This window comes from Rosa rugosa, chromosome 2, assembly GCF_958449725.1.
Source record: "Rosa rugosa chromosome 2, drRosRugo1.1, whole genome shotgun sequence".
Lineage (NCBI taxonomy): Eukaryota > Viridiplantae > Streptophyta > Magnoliopsida > Rosales > Rosaceae > Rosa > Rosa rugosa.
In genome coordinates this window covers 43,675,074-43,689,658 of record NC_084821.1, presented here as the reverse complement: position 1 = coordinate 43,689,658, position 14,585 = coordinate 43,675,074, and the positions used below count along the sequence as shown (strand labels likewise).

General features: G+C 34.9%; 1 protein-coding gene across 1 annotated transcript; it reads right to left on the bottom strand.

Moving 5' to 3' along the window:
- Nucleotides 1-1,769: 1,769 nt before the first annotated feature.
- Nucleotides 1,770-8,950, bottom strand: LOC133732778 (glutamate receptor 2.8-like). The gene is made up of 5 exons (XM_062160359.1): nucleotides 8,545-8,950; nucleotides 3,561-4,903; nucleotides 3,121-3,433; nucleotides 2,602-3,008; nucleotides 1,770-2,478 (listed from the first exon to the last, which is right to left on the bottom strand). The coding sequence occupies exons 1-5, from the start codon at nucleotides 8,819-8,821 to the stop codon at nucleotides 1,876-1,878; spliced, it is 2,943 nt and encodes a 980-aa protein (XP_062016343.1). The 5' UTR covers nucleotides 8,822-8,950; the 3' UTR covers nucleotides 1,770-1,875.
- Between the last annotated feature and the right edge of the window lie 5,635 nt (nucleotides 8,951-14,585).

Genomic DNA, 14,585 nt, shown 5'->3' with positions numbered 1-14,585 from the left:
ACGTCAAATTAGGAGTTGGCCTTAGATGAAATGTCCAATTTACCCCTCTGTTATTTCTTTTTCCTTTTTAATTTCTTTTTCTCCTTTTTTTTTCTTTTTCCTTTTTAATTTCTTTTTTTCCTTTTTTTCTTTTTAATTTCTTTTTTGCTTTTTCTTCTTTTTTTCTTGTTCCTTTTTTTTCTTTTTTTTTCTTTTTTTCCTTTTTAATTTCTTTTTTGCTTTTTCTTCTTTTTTTCTTGTTCCTTTTTAATTTCTTTTTTTTCTTTTTTTTTCTTTTCGTTTTGCCTACTTTCTCCTTCCTCAACCCACCAATCCCATTCCGACCAAACTCCACAACCCATCTGTTTCTCTCCCCAAATTGAAACCAAACCCAGCAAAGTCCTAGCTTGGCTGTGCAAAGATGGACATCGAGCAAAAGCAAGAGGCTAGGAGCTGATCGATCACTTCTTTACCTTCTCTGAAGCCATCTCCCTCTGTTGGGATCCGCCCTCGCCTCCATCGTCGCCGACGCCATCTCCCAAACACAAGCAGATCCCAATCAGCTCGGAAATTCGCCGCTAAACCACTCCCCTCTTGTTTTCACAGCCTTCTTCTCTCTCTCCCACTCAAATCTCACTTTCTCTCTCCACATCAAGCCTCAATTTGGAAACTTTTCACTGAAAACTACCATTTTTTCAGACCCTGAGGTTTTTGGGTCTTGCTCAAAATGGTGATTTGGATTTTGGGTCTGGTTGAAATGATGGTTTTTGATGGCCAAGTTGACCAAAACCAGAAGTGAAGAAGAAGAATAGTGATGGAAAAGAAAAATGGCCGCCGGCGTGGAGAACAATAATTGGGGTTTCGGGTCGATCTGGATTGGTTCGCCGACGTGGCGCTACCGATGCAGCAGGATAAGATGGTCATTAAAAAGGAAAAAGAAAAAAGAAAAAAGAAAAAAGAAAAGAAAAAGGAAAAAAGAAATTAAAAAGGAAAAAATAAAAATAAAAAAAGGAAAAGGAAAAGGAAAAAAGAAATTAAAAAGGAAAAAGAAAAAAGAAAAAATAAAAAGGGTCGCCGGCGTGGAGAACAAGATTTGGGGTTTCGGGTCGATCTGGATTGGTTCGCCGACGTGGCGCTACCGATGCAGCAAGATACGATGGTCATTAAAAAGGAAAAAGACCAAAGAAAAAAGGAAAAAAAAGAAATTAAAAAGGAAAAATGAAAAATAAAAAAGGAAAAAAAGAAATTAAAAAGGAAAAAGAAAAAAAGGAAAAAAAGAAATTAAAAAGGAAAAAGAAAAAAAAAAGGAGAAAAAGAAATTAAAAGGAAAAAGAAATAACAGAGGGGTATATTGGACATTTCACCTAAGGCCAACTCCTAATTTGACGCGGGAGGGACCAATCAGACGGAAATTTTGACGTTAGGGACTTTTCAGATTAATTGAGAATGTCAGGGACTGAAACGAAAAAATAGTCATAGTACAGGGACTAAACATAATTTATTCCTTTGTTAAACTATGACTTTACCCGTCCCAAAATGTCATTTTGGGAACAGAAAAAGAACATCGTCTTTGGAATGGGTACCACTAACTCATTATTTTTGTCATATCGCATCCCATTCAACCTCCGTTGCGTAAAACATATTTTCTGGATTGGAGAAAGCGTGCTTCTATTTGCAACTTTCTTGTTAACTTCGTTATTGATCATAACATCAAAAAGTCTGACAAAAAGGGTTGCCTGTTTCTGAGTTTCACCCTAACATTGACATAAATAATTACAAATACAAGATGATGATCGAAAGGATATACAAGCTTCATATTAAAAGCTAATTATTTATTGTTGAATACTTATATACATGATGATCGATAAGTTGTATCAACTTTGTTTTCCATTTCCTTTATGCTCTTGATCGAGTTGTTTCGGGAGTTTCATGGGTTTCTTGAATAGTGATGGCAAGCTCAATAGTTGGAAAGGTTTCCGGAGATGCTTGACCATGAGATGGTGTTTCTTGCTCCCGATCAGAAAATACAGAAGTCGCATCTGTGTGGTTGGTATAGCTTTGTGGACTTTCTGGCCAGTTGTTATTTGGTGATAAGGCTTTCACTTCATGATCTTGAGCACCAACACCACTGTCTGAATGTCGACTGCTTCTAAATGTATGAGAGCTAAGTTTTTTTTCATTGAAGATCTCGAACATGGTTCTAATCCTTTTCAACTTAGAGGTGCCTGAATCAGGGGGCATCAAGACATGCTTATGCTCGTACAAGAAGGAAGTTACAAATATGATTAGAGCAAATATTGATGCTATCCCTGCAATTAAAAAAAGGCCCCAAAAGCTGTCAAGACCAAGAGCACTGCTAGAAAAATTCCCATCAGAGTCTTTACAGTTACTATCTTTCTTGATCCATTTATCTTCAATCTTGGTCATCAATCCATCATCCGTCAAATTTAGGATTGCTTGTGTAATGTCAGATACAAGAGGGGAATTTTTTGGAAATGCCTGTAAAGTCACCACCAAAGAAAAAAAAATCATATCCATGAGAAATTTTAGAATCTCGTATATGAAATTGTAAACCTTAAAAGATAGAAAATAAGATAGTATGAGGAGAGAGAGAAATCTCACGAAGCCAAAGCCATCGGTTTTAAATATTGGTCCAATCATAGTATACTTGGAACAATACTTTGCAACGAGTAGCTTCATGTAGGGGGTTTCATGAACAATTGCAGCAATACCACCATTTGCACTCCCTTTTGAAAGAGCGTCATCTATTTCTTCCATAGATCCATAAGCCTTGAGCTTGGAATCATCAAACTTTACTTCTTTTAAGAGACCATAAACATAAGCACCCCTCATGTAGCCCACATTATCACCATTCCTTAGAAGATCATTTATATCGTTAACAGCTGGTCGGAGCTTTGGGACAGTTAATAGTGATGCTAGATTAGCAGTGTAGCTCTGTGTCACTATCAGCACAACAAATACCCATATAATCATCACAAATCTTCCCAGGTTGCTAACCACTCTCTCCCCTGCATGTCAAGTGAATTCCACATTTAAAAAAAAAACGTATTCAATCTAAATACACATGGTTCGCCCAAGGAAAAAAAAGTAATTAGGTAGTGAGAGGAAATGAAAAATTACTATGTGAAAAAACCATAGTTGAAAAGGAGAACCAAAAGCTTGTGCCAACTTGATGTGAAGGAGGACCACGGAAATCTTCATTTATTCGGTGTTCAAGCACCCAAATCACAAAACCAATAAAGATGAAAAAACACAAAGTAGTCATCCAAAGGTTCCATGTTAAAGGCTGCAAAAAAACCCATGCATTTTTGGTTCTGCTGTCTATGATTGGCACAACCATCACTACACCAGACTCCGTATATGGCATTGCAAAATCCACATACAATGTTCTGTTTGCTCTAATTGTTGCATCTCCAACCACACCGTCAAAATTCTATCAAGTAGGCCACCAAAAAAGAAATGGCAAGTAAACAAATTAGTTTACATCTTTCCAACAAAAATTTAAATAGAAATATTAAAAGTATGCATTAACACAAATACACAATTGTAAAGAAATTTACCCCAAGGTATACTTGATAGATTAAATCATTATATGTGCCAGCGCTGGTGCCATTAGGATATGCATAGGGAATCAACTCATAAGGAAGTGCATATGGTAACAGTTCCACTACAGCTTTAAACACATCAATACTGAACCCGGTGACATCAGTGGTATTAGTTCCCAAATCTGTTGTTACTTTAACAAACTCTGTAAAACCATCCTTCACTGGAACTCCAAATCTTAACCTCGTACCATTTTCTGGGATCTCCCATCCTTTGGGAACGGAGGATGACTCTCCCGGCCATATAATGGGTCCAAGAGCATCACACTTGAAACCTGAAACATTACAACTGTTTGTTGAATTCAACTGCTTCATTAACCTTCCATTTTCCGGTGTCCAATAACCAACTGCTCTTACTCCATTACCATTCACATTAACAATCATAAAAGTTGACAGTTGAAGTTGCCTATCAACAAGACTAAAATCACCAACTATGCCTCTGAAACTGGTAAGAGATAAGGCATTAGAAAGGTTTGAGCCATATTGAGAGACCTTTAGAGTTCCAAGATCTGTAGATTTGAAAGATGAAGCATTTCCCTTTTGAAATCCAAAGCCTGCATTCCCAACTTTTTCAACTGCCATGGCTATTGCAAAAGCTGCATCATAAGCCCGATATCCAAAGGCATCAAGCTCAACATCAATGATTTCTGGATAATCTTGTTGGAATTGTCTTTTCCACCTTGTTTTGAATTCTCTGAGCTTCAATGTGTCTAAAACAGCAGTTTCAACACTTAATACTCCTTGCATCGAATTCATAACAGATCCCATTGCCTTTAAACGATCTCCAATCCCATTGGTAGTGATCCATACAAAACCCTTGTTCATCATTCCAATCTCTTTCGCCTTGGCAAATAACTGGGATGCAAGTTTAGGCATCATATGCACTATGAAGACTCTAGTCTGCATTGTCATTAACTTGTAAAGTTCTATCTCAATTAGATCATCGGTGGCTGATTGTGAAATTACACTTCGATATGGGACATGAGCATCAACCTCGAGCAAGGCATCAATTAGAAAGGGCATGATTCCTTCCCCGTACATATTGTCTACGTAAATGGGGACAACTCGCCTCCATCCAAAGTTTTGAACAATACCACTTATGGCTTTCACTTGGGTTGAGTCATTTTGTGCAAATTGGAAAAAATAGGAGCTCTGAAGTGAAGTAAGAGAAGGGCTTGTTGCAGAAAATGATATGATTGGCACATGAGCTTTTTCTCCAAGTTTAACAACAAAAGTTGCTTGCATTGATGTCATTGGTCCTAGGATTGCTTTCACTTCTACATTCGTTATCAGATCCAAAGCTGTCTCATTATAAAATAATTGTTAGTTGATACGATTTAATATTTTCAGGTTATTAAAATGGCAAAATAGTGAATATACTTTTGGAATATAGTTTACTAAGAACAAATGACATAAAATTATCAAAGCTTTGTATCAAGAAAGAATGTGGAATCCAGTTAAGCAATTTTCAAGCCTGGCATGGGAATGAAATAGCATAGGCACAACTCAGGGTTTAAATATAAAGAGCCAAACATATGATCACTCCGCTTCTATGTGAGAAGAAGATGGAGACAGACCGAGGTGGTCTAGAGACTGTTGCAGGGTGGCTTGTGGTTGGGATGGGTTGTAGTGGTAGCTTTGCCATAGAAAGATTTTCTTTCTTTGCAGACGTATGATTAATTGTCTGAGGATTTTTAGATCTTTTTACACCAGAAGGGTATTATAGTCACTAGTCAATCCGAAACTCCGACGGGGTGCAGTGAGTATTTTGTAATGTCAAGGGCTGCAGTGAGCTCTATATAGCCGGTGAGCCATGGTCTATTGGTCAATTGGCTTAAGTAATACCGTAGAGGTGGTTCAAATTTTACTAGCACCAAAAATGGGTGGGGAGGAGTTGGTAGGATGGGGTTAAAGAATCTAAAAAATAAAAATCTACATGGTGCAAATAACCGTCAAATTTATCTCCAAACTATTGAAAATAGACTCTTAGTTGAAGTCCTAAAAGGTATCGGCAAATTAAGAGAGCATCAATCATTGGCACCAGAAGGATTATTTTTATCTTTAACTGATGCGTTCTACTTGCTAGAGATTATAAATGCACTCATTAATTATAACTAGTTTTCTTTAAACATGCTCCGTAATATAATTTTTTTTTAAGAAAATAAAAAATAATTGAAATAAAACAGTTATTTGAAAGAGAAAATAGTGGGAGGTTGTGAGTTCGACTCACGAAATACTAGTTGTAGCATTTGAGTTATTTACTTGATTAAAAAAAAATAGTGGGAGAGAAAAGTGGGGGTTGTGAGATTTTTTCTTAATAAAAATCTATTTTATAATTGTCATATTTACCCTTGTGATTTAATTTATTCTCAAAATTTTTAATCTTTTAGGGTTAAATATGTCAAAATTTTCAATTTTGGCTAACAAATCCTCTTCTCTTAATAATAGTATAGATTTAGATTGTGGAATGTGGAATGTAATATGAGGAATATACTTCTAGTAAATAGGTGGACCGCATCAAATTTTGTCTAATAATTTTCACTATACATATATATACTGACGTTATGTATAGTGAAAATTATTAGACTGACGTACGAAGATTGATGTACCATGTGCCTCTATTATTGGGCCTATGCGCCTTTTATTACTGGGCCTATGTGACTCTTATTGTTGGGATTTTGTGTACTTCTTGTGTTTTGGCGAACCATTTGAGTCAATTAATACAATTATCTTTGGTCCCACAAGGAAAAAGGGCAAACTTAACCCGCCCCATACTTAAAATACACTAGTAACTAGATAAATTTTTTTTCGAATAATCTAACATGCTAGCTAGTGTATAGGACTTTTTTGGCAATGTAGCCATCCCAATTTTTATAATTTTTTTTTATATAACAACTTAAAATACACAATATGAATTAGCCAGTGAATTAAACTGAAGATATGAGTCAACACATAATTATCCATATATAGAAAATTAGACTTTTTTTTTTTAATTAGTTTTTTTTTTTTTTGAGGTATTAGTTCTTTTTTATCATTCATAGTTGGTCAATAAATGTCTGGTACAGTTATTGATCCAATAAATACTTTTTGTCCTTATTGAGAATTTATTTTGAAAAAAGAATGTAATTATTGAGAAATCAAGAAATTGTCTAAACTGTTTGAGTTTTGGACTTATTGTCAATTTCCCTATATATTTACAAAAATTTGTGTGCGTATATACCTGATTGTTGTATGCTAATTCGAGAGTATGTGGAAGTGTTTATTAAGTTGCATGTGGCTGTTTTTGTTCGTCTCGAATCAATAATATTGACGATTTGCTAAAAAGAATCATACTTTATTATGTTGATAAATATAACACATGTATAAGTTAATATATATATATATATATATATATATATAGTGAGCCATTATAATGAGGATTACTATAATGAAGACTAGTTGAGGACTTTCGAATTAATGGATTAAGAGACCTACTTTTCAATTACATTCCGGCAAATTAACCATTAGATGTTTATGTATGCATGAGTAGATCACTTCTGAAAATTTTCTTCCAAATTGATAATCTTTAAGGTACCGAAGTAGATAAAATCAATGGACAAACCAAATTTGTCAAGCACGAACCGTTCATGTTCATAATATATAAATCACAATTATGAATGCCTTAACAATTTTCAATTTGGTTGAAAAATTGCATATATAAATGATCTACACATAAATATCTAAATATCTAACTGTTGATTTGCGGAAATGTGATCGAAAACTGGGTCTAACACAAAAGTCATCAACTAGTCCTCATTAGAAGGGCTCCCTATATATATATATATATATATGAGGAATATTCTAGAGGGGAACTCTTATTTTAAGAATTTGAGAATTTTTACTATTTTACACTAGTATATGACCTAATTGAATAATTTTAACCATTGATCCTTTAGATTCATATGCAAGAATTGTGTCTACAAAAAATCAACCAAATCCATAATCATTTTCTCATCCAAAATTGTGTAAACAAATGTAGTCTGTTAGATAAAATTAAAACGAATATTGTGTTAATCAAATTGTTAAACGTTTTTAGATTTGGTCAATTTTTTGTATAATTCATATGTGTATATGTAACTAGAGAATGAATGATTTAGATTATTAAGCTACATGCTAAAAATAAATGTATCCTTCGGTTTCAAGTTTAAGGAGGTCCTCTCAGATATGTGTATGTAACTTTATATCTATACTATTACAAGTGTAAAGAATCCGTGTTTGTTGAGAAAAGCAGGAATAGCTCCCATGATATGTACGTAACTTTGTATCTATATTATTACCACTTTATTCATTAAAATCTCTTGAGGCCATAGGTCAAGGAGCTATAGATTTGCAGTTAGATATATGACCATGGCCCTAGGAGTTTTTGACGAGGAAAGCGGCAATAGTTGTATTAGTGTTCTGAGTCTAGTAATATGTTCTAAGTTTAAGGTACACTTATTGTTTATGTTAGGCTTAATTGCTATAGTTGAAATTACTTATGTGATGTATTTCTATCGTAATTCAAAAAGGGTAGAACGTTATTTATGATTTTGATTCTCATTTATTGTCCAATGATGATCACACGGTCACTAGATGACAAAGAATTTTGTTGTCACTCACCATTAAATTTAATTTCAAAATTTGAGATTAAATCACTTAAAATTTATTACTTTAATCTCAACCATTGACATTAGATTCACCTTTAGCTACAAAATTATTGGTCAACTGGTGATTATGTGAACAATTTGTTGTCGTCCAAAAAGTTAAAAAAAAAAAATCATAATAAATTTTTCATATTATTTTAGTAGCCCTCAAATATTAAATTATCTTAAATTAATGTGAAAAGTCAAAAATGTTAAATATAAAACAATAAAAAAAATAAAAAATCAAATCATAGTTACACCCGAGAGTTTCTGAGAGATACCTGCATCAGCTGCACCAACGACATCTTCGTGGGAGTTACTGGTGTTCAAAACGACCCTAGTCTTGTATTGAGCATGGGAAGCATAGAAGTCTGAGAGCGCCATTTCTATGCAACTCAAATACATCTTCCCACTCACTTCATCAAGGTCTACAACAACTCCCACGTTCACTGGGATTGTTGATGTGTTTTCAGCTGCCATGGCGGCCACCATGAAAATCCATGACAAAAGAACAAGGATGATACTGATCCTCCTCTTCTGATTCTCCATCGAGCTCATATTTGATTTGGACTACGTGCTTGATTTGGAAGATTACTCTTATTAGTTAAGGGCCAAACTCCAGCATTTATATAGAAGAATAAGCAGGAATCAAGCTAGCTAGGTTTAAATGTTTAGTTAAGATCGACACGAAGGTACCAGGAAAAGATCGCAAGAGAATCAATCAGCTCACATTATTAGCATTAATATATATATATATATATATATATATATATATATATATATATATGATTAGACAGATCGAATAATTACACTTGCTACCTGTCTACTATCTAGTCACTAATTTCCTTAATTAAGACTAATAAATCGATCTTTTTTTGTTCTTTTTTTTTTTTATAATTATTTAGAAAATTTATTACTGACTAATCAATGACTTGGTGTTTCGTCAATGACTTGGTGATGCATATGATTTATCTTGCACTTCATAATCAATCATCATCAAGCTATATCCCCGAGTATCTTGCGCGTTGGTTCACCAAATAAAACAAAAATATGTAGTTGTAAAGTCATCTGGTATCCGAATACAGAAGATGCCTGGCAATTACCTTAGCTAGCTATGTTTTGTTTTATATATTGAAAGATTGCTTCCTGTATTTAAATATCCAGAGCAACCTAATATATATATATATATAGACACACACACACACACACTATTTTGTAAATTCCAAAGTCCTAGGATGCATTGAAGATTTGCAAGTATGAAACACTCAACTAGATTGTCCAGACAAGGCCCCATTTGGATTTTAATTAGTCCATCAAAAACAAAGATAATAATATGGTGATTGAAACTCGATGACTTTGTTCCCCGGCCTCCATCGATCATTTTGTATTATATGATGACAAGTGACACTTTAATACAGTACGTATATCTTCCTCATGACAACCTTCATTCCAGCATAAATACCAGAAATTATTTAGTTTCAGCAAGCTGATCAATGAAGCTTTATAGGGAGTTCCGAAAAGTCAATCTACACTATTCCCTAGGAAAGCAATTCATATTCGTTGATCTATACAAATGATATCCCCCGTCTAATGGCAGGAAAAGATCCATTGAACTCGATAAATGAGTTGATGATGTTGAACTTATGCTTCGTAATGACAATACAAAAGTTGTAATGGTCAGAGTTATTCATCTCGACAGCGTCTCCTCTCCAAAACTACTAGAGATTAAATTGGTTTCCTCACAGCTTTGGCGTTGAGTAACTCTTAACCAGACGTGAAATCATATGCACAACAGCACAAGCGATTGTTTATGCTATTCATGAGAAGGAAAACCTAGCTACTAAAGTACTAATGGCACCTTATTAACGATTGTTTTCGTGCAATATATGTTTATGCGTATGTCTTAATTAGTTGTGTGAGTCGGCAATACAATATCATGGTACGTACGTACGCATATGTTTGAAGGTGGGTGGTAAATTACCTGACCCTATATTAATTATCTGTAATTAGAAGATTTGTCCTGCATTTAAATCCAGAGAATGTTATAATGCAACTATACCAGTATTTATTCCAAAGACTTAGGGTGCATTAAATTATAAACCTCCATGATAATATCTTTAGACAAGGTCTAGTCCATCTACAATCAAAATAGAATTTGGTTGAAACCTTTGACTTTGTTCCCTCCATCATTTTGTATTGTCATATGACAATTTAATATATATCCCGATCTCGATCAATAGTAATACGAACAATTCATGTCTTTTTTGCCCAATAATATATCTAATATAAAAGATTCAGTTTGGGCCAGAATGAAGCTTCATGAAAACTTACAAAGTCAACACTACAGAAATTTTGTTCATGTTGGTCGAGACAAACGGTATGCCCCTTTCAGGTAAAATTGAATATGCATGGATATTGCTTCTTTTACACTCGAAAATGAGTTGGTGACACTGAACTCACGCTTCATAGTTACAATACGGAATTTGTGACGCTCAAGTTATTCTTTCTGCTTATAGTCTCATCTCCAAAACTAGTAGAGATTTTGACAATCTCATGGGTTTCCAAATAACTTTGGAGTTGAGTGACTCTTAATCTGACGTTATATCATACGAACATGAGATTTTTTATGCTATTCATGCAGGAGGAAAACCTAGGGCGCTTTATTAACGAATGTTTTTGTACAAAAACTTATGTTTTATGTGTCTTGCCTCGGATGGTGGGTGGTAATTACCTAACCACTATACCAAGTTTAATTTAAAGATTTATTTCTATATTTAAATCCAGAGAATGTATAATCCTATGATACTAGAATCTTTGGACTAGGACTCTTTCCGCAGTTTAGTCCATCAATAAGATATAATTTGATTGAAACTCGATGACATTGTTGGTGTCCATCATTTTATATTACATCATGACATATGATGTTTTAAAATATATCCTCCTCATTAGTATTTATATAATTCATGTCATTCTCGTACCAACGGAATCTATAGTTAATTAGAAGTGAGTCAGTTAGGGTCACAAATGATGCTTTATGAAGAGCTTAATTTGATAAGTCAACAGTACTACGTACAGTAATACTCTTCTGGAAAAAGTTGTTCATATGCATGTTCGTCAAATGGTGTGCCCCTTCTAATAGCAGGTTTAATTTCAAAGTGGATGAGTCGTATTTGTACTCGAAAAGATGAGTCCTAGCGTTAGGGTTTCGCCTTAACAAGTATAGATTTTATCAATCTCAAATGTTTTGTTTTCCAACTAGCATTGGAGGTGAGTAATTCAATCTTAACCTGACATTAAATCAGATGCACAAGCCCTTGTTTCTGCTATTCAAAGGAAATATGGGCGCCTTATTGGCTTATTCCATATGGAATGCATGGAATGTCTGAACGAGTATGAACCGATGATAAGCGTTGCATAAATTGCCCTAAAGTTAGCAATTCTTGTGCCAATTCTATAGATTTGTTCCTTCATGTTTTGTGTCAAGCCTAAAATGCAAATTATATATACTTTGCAGGGTTTTAATAACTACAAAGAAGAAGGCAATATTGCTCAACGCTGAATTCGACTATTTAATAACTACAATTTAGGAATGCAGTGTAAACCCTCTGAGAGAAACTTCATTGAACGAATAAATTTCTCCAGTGTGCCAACACAATAGCATTCGATCAATTCACTAATAAAGATCTAACCTCTACTTATCAATTCAGTGTGCCAATACAAACTCAATTCATCTGTCGCCAAGTCGATTTCACAGAACAAGTAATTCCTATGATGTTGAACACGAGAGCAATCAGAAAAAACACAGTGACAATACTGGTGCAACATCTCTCAGATTTTGAATACTCGGAAGCTTTCTGGAGCAGATCGGCATATGATTTTGGAGGATAGTTGCAAAGAAAAGAGAAAAGCCGCTGATTTGCGATCCCCTCTGGTTCATGTTGGTCGACTGTCGAGACAAACGGTATGCCCCTTTCAGGTAAAATTGAATATGGATATTGCTTGTTTTACACCAGAAAAATGACATTGAACTCACGCTTTGTAATGACAAATTGACAATACGGAAGTTGTGTGCAAGGCTGGTCCTGAGATTTGTGTGGCCTGAGGCGAATATGATCTCGTATAAATTGACATTAAAGTGTTCAAGTAATTTTTTTGGGTAACTAATAATACTTTATTCATATTAATTTATTCTATTGTGTATTTGGACAATAGAAAGAAGAAAAGAAAAAGTTCAATGTGTATTTCTTTATATAGAAAGTAGTATATTTGGACAAAAAAAAAAACTTTGGACAAAAAAAAAAACTCTAGGCTAGCGACTTTGAATAGATCATCTTTTATAAAGAAAAGTTCAATGTAAAAAAGTATTCTAACCCAACTAGTTTTGAACCTTGGTTGGGTGGAAAAAACAATGAAAAAGCTGCCCGTGACTGCTGGGCTGAAGTTTTGCTTAAGCATTGTGGTTTCAATTAAAATACATATAGTTTTGACTAGCTAAGTAGACAAATCGGAGACCCCTGGATCCGGTGGCGTGAGACGGCTACCTCACATGGCAGCCCTCAGGGCCGGCCCTTGTGACGCTCAAAGTTATTCTTCCCGATAGTCTCATCTCCAAAACTAGTAGAGATTTTGACAATCTTATGGGTTTCCAAATAACTTTGGAGTTGATCAGTAACTCTTAATCTGACGTGATATCATATGAACATGGGGTTTTTTATGCTATTCATGCAGGAGGAAAACCTAGCTACTAATGGGCGCCTTATTAACGAGTGTTTTTATACAGAGATATATGTTTATGTGTCTTATGTGCCTCGGAGGGTGGGTGGTAATTACCCAACTATTATACCAACGTAATCTATAGTTAATTAGAAGTGGGTTAATTAGGGTCACAAATGATGCTTTATGAAGAGCTTTGATAAGTCAACAGTCTCTTCTGGAAAAAGTTGTTCATAATTTCAATGTGGGTGATGCTTTTGTACTCAGAAAAAAATGAGTCGGTTGCGCTAGGGTTTTGCCTAAACAAGTAGAGATTTTATCACTCTCAACTGGTTTCCAACTAGCATTGGAGGTGAGTAATTCAATCTTAACCTGACATTAAATCAGATGCACAAACGATTGTTTCTGCTATTCAAAGGAAATATGGGCGCCTTATTGGCTTATTCCATATGGAATGCATGGAATGACTGAATGAGTATGAACCCAGGATATGCATTGCATAAATTGCCCTATAGTTAGCAATTCTTGTGCCAATTCTATAGGTCTGTTCCTCCATCTTTTGCGTCAAGCCTAAAATGCAAATTATATTTTGCAGGGTTTTAAACATATGTTATACCCCAAAAAAGAAGAAGGCAAATATTGCTCGATGCTGAATTCGACAGTTTAATAACTACAACATTCGCGAAGTGAACCCTCTCAGAGAAAAACATCATCGAACGAATAAATTTCTCCAGTGTGCCAACACAAGCATTTAATCAATTCACTAATAAAGATCCAACCTCTACTTGTCAATCCAGTGTGCAATTCATCTGTCGCCAAGCCGAATTCACAGAACATGAAATTCCTATGATGATGAACACAAGAGCAATCAGCAAACACACATTGACAGTCCTGTTGAAACATCTCTCAGATTTTGAATACTTGGAAGCTTTCTGGAGCAGATCGGCATATGATTTGGGAGGATCGTTGCAAAGAAAAGAGAAAAGCCGCCAATTTGCCATCCCGTCTGGTTTACCCAGCAGACCTAACATCATAGCCCTAATCGCTATGTCATCGCTGAAACCCTGCACCTGCTCAGCCTCCTCATTGAAGCGATCTATGAATTGCTTCATAGACTCCTCCTTTCTCTGCTTGATGGAGAACAAGTGCTCAGCAGGTTTCTTGGGCATTTTTATTATTGTTTCCGCTGCATGTTTCTTGTTGGGCTCTTGTTTTACAGCTTCTGGGACTTGTTGTTGGTAGAGATCTTCTGTCACAATCAGCAGTTTTTCGATTTCTTCTCCCATGCTCCTAGCCATGGACATAAATCAAGAGAAAAATTGCCTTAACTAGTATATCGTGTTTAAGAAGATGCAAAGAGAGAAGTAGAGAGAATAATTGTGTCTTTCATTGATAATAGGAGCCTCTATATAAGTACAAGACCTTTGAGTACAATGAATTCTATTCTAATTAAGACTAGGAATCTAAAACAATCTTCTCCTATTACAACAATATAAAAAAGGGTTTTTGTCCATTTACCTCATTTTTAGAGATTTTTTCCCACTTACCCCATTAAGTTTTTTTAATTTCCTCTTACCCAAAACACTCTAAAGGATGTCTTCCCTAATAT

What these genes read in the sequence shown, in the direction of transcription:
- LOC133732778 (XM_062160359.1), bottom strand. Translation starts at nt 8,821, where the DNA reads ATGAGCTCGATGGAGAATCAGAAGAGGAGGATCAGTATCATCCTTGTT. An exon ending in CGTTGGTGCAGCTGATGCAG is followed by an intron (nt 4,904 to 8,544) that starts GTATCTCTCAGA and finishes ATAATGAGACAG; the next exon opens with CTTTGGATCTGATAACGAAT. An exon ending in AAACCGATGGCTTTGGCTTC is followed by an intron (nt 2,479 to 2,601) that starts GTGAGATTTCTC and finishes GTGACTTTACAG; the next exon opens with GCATTTCCAAAAAATTCCCC.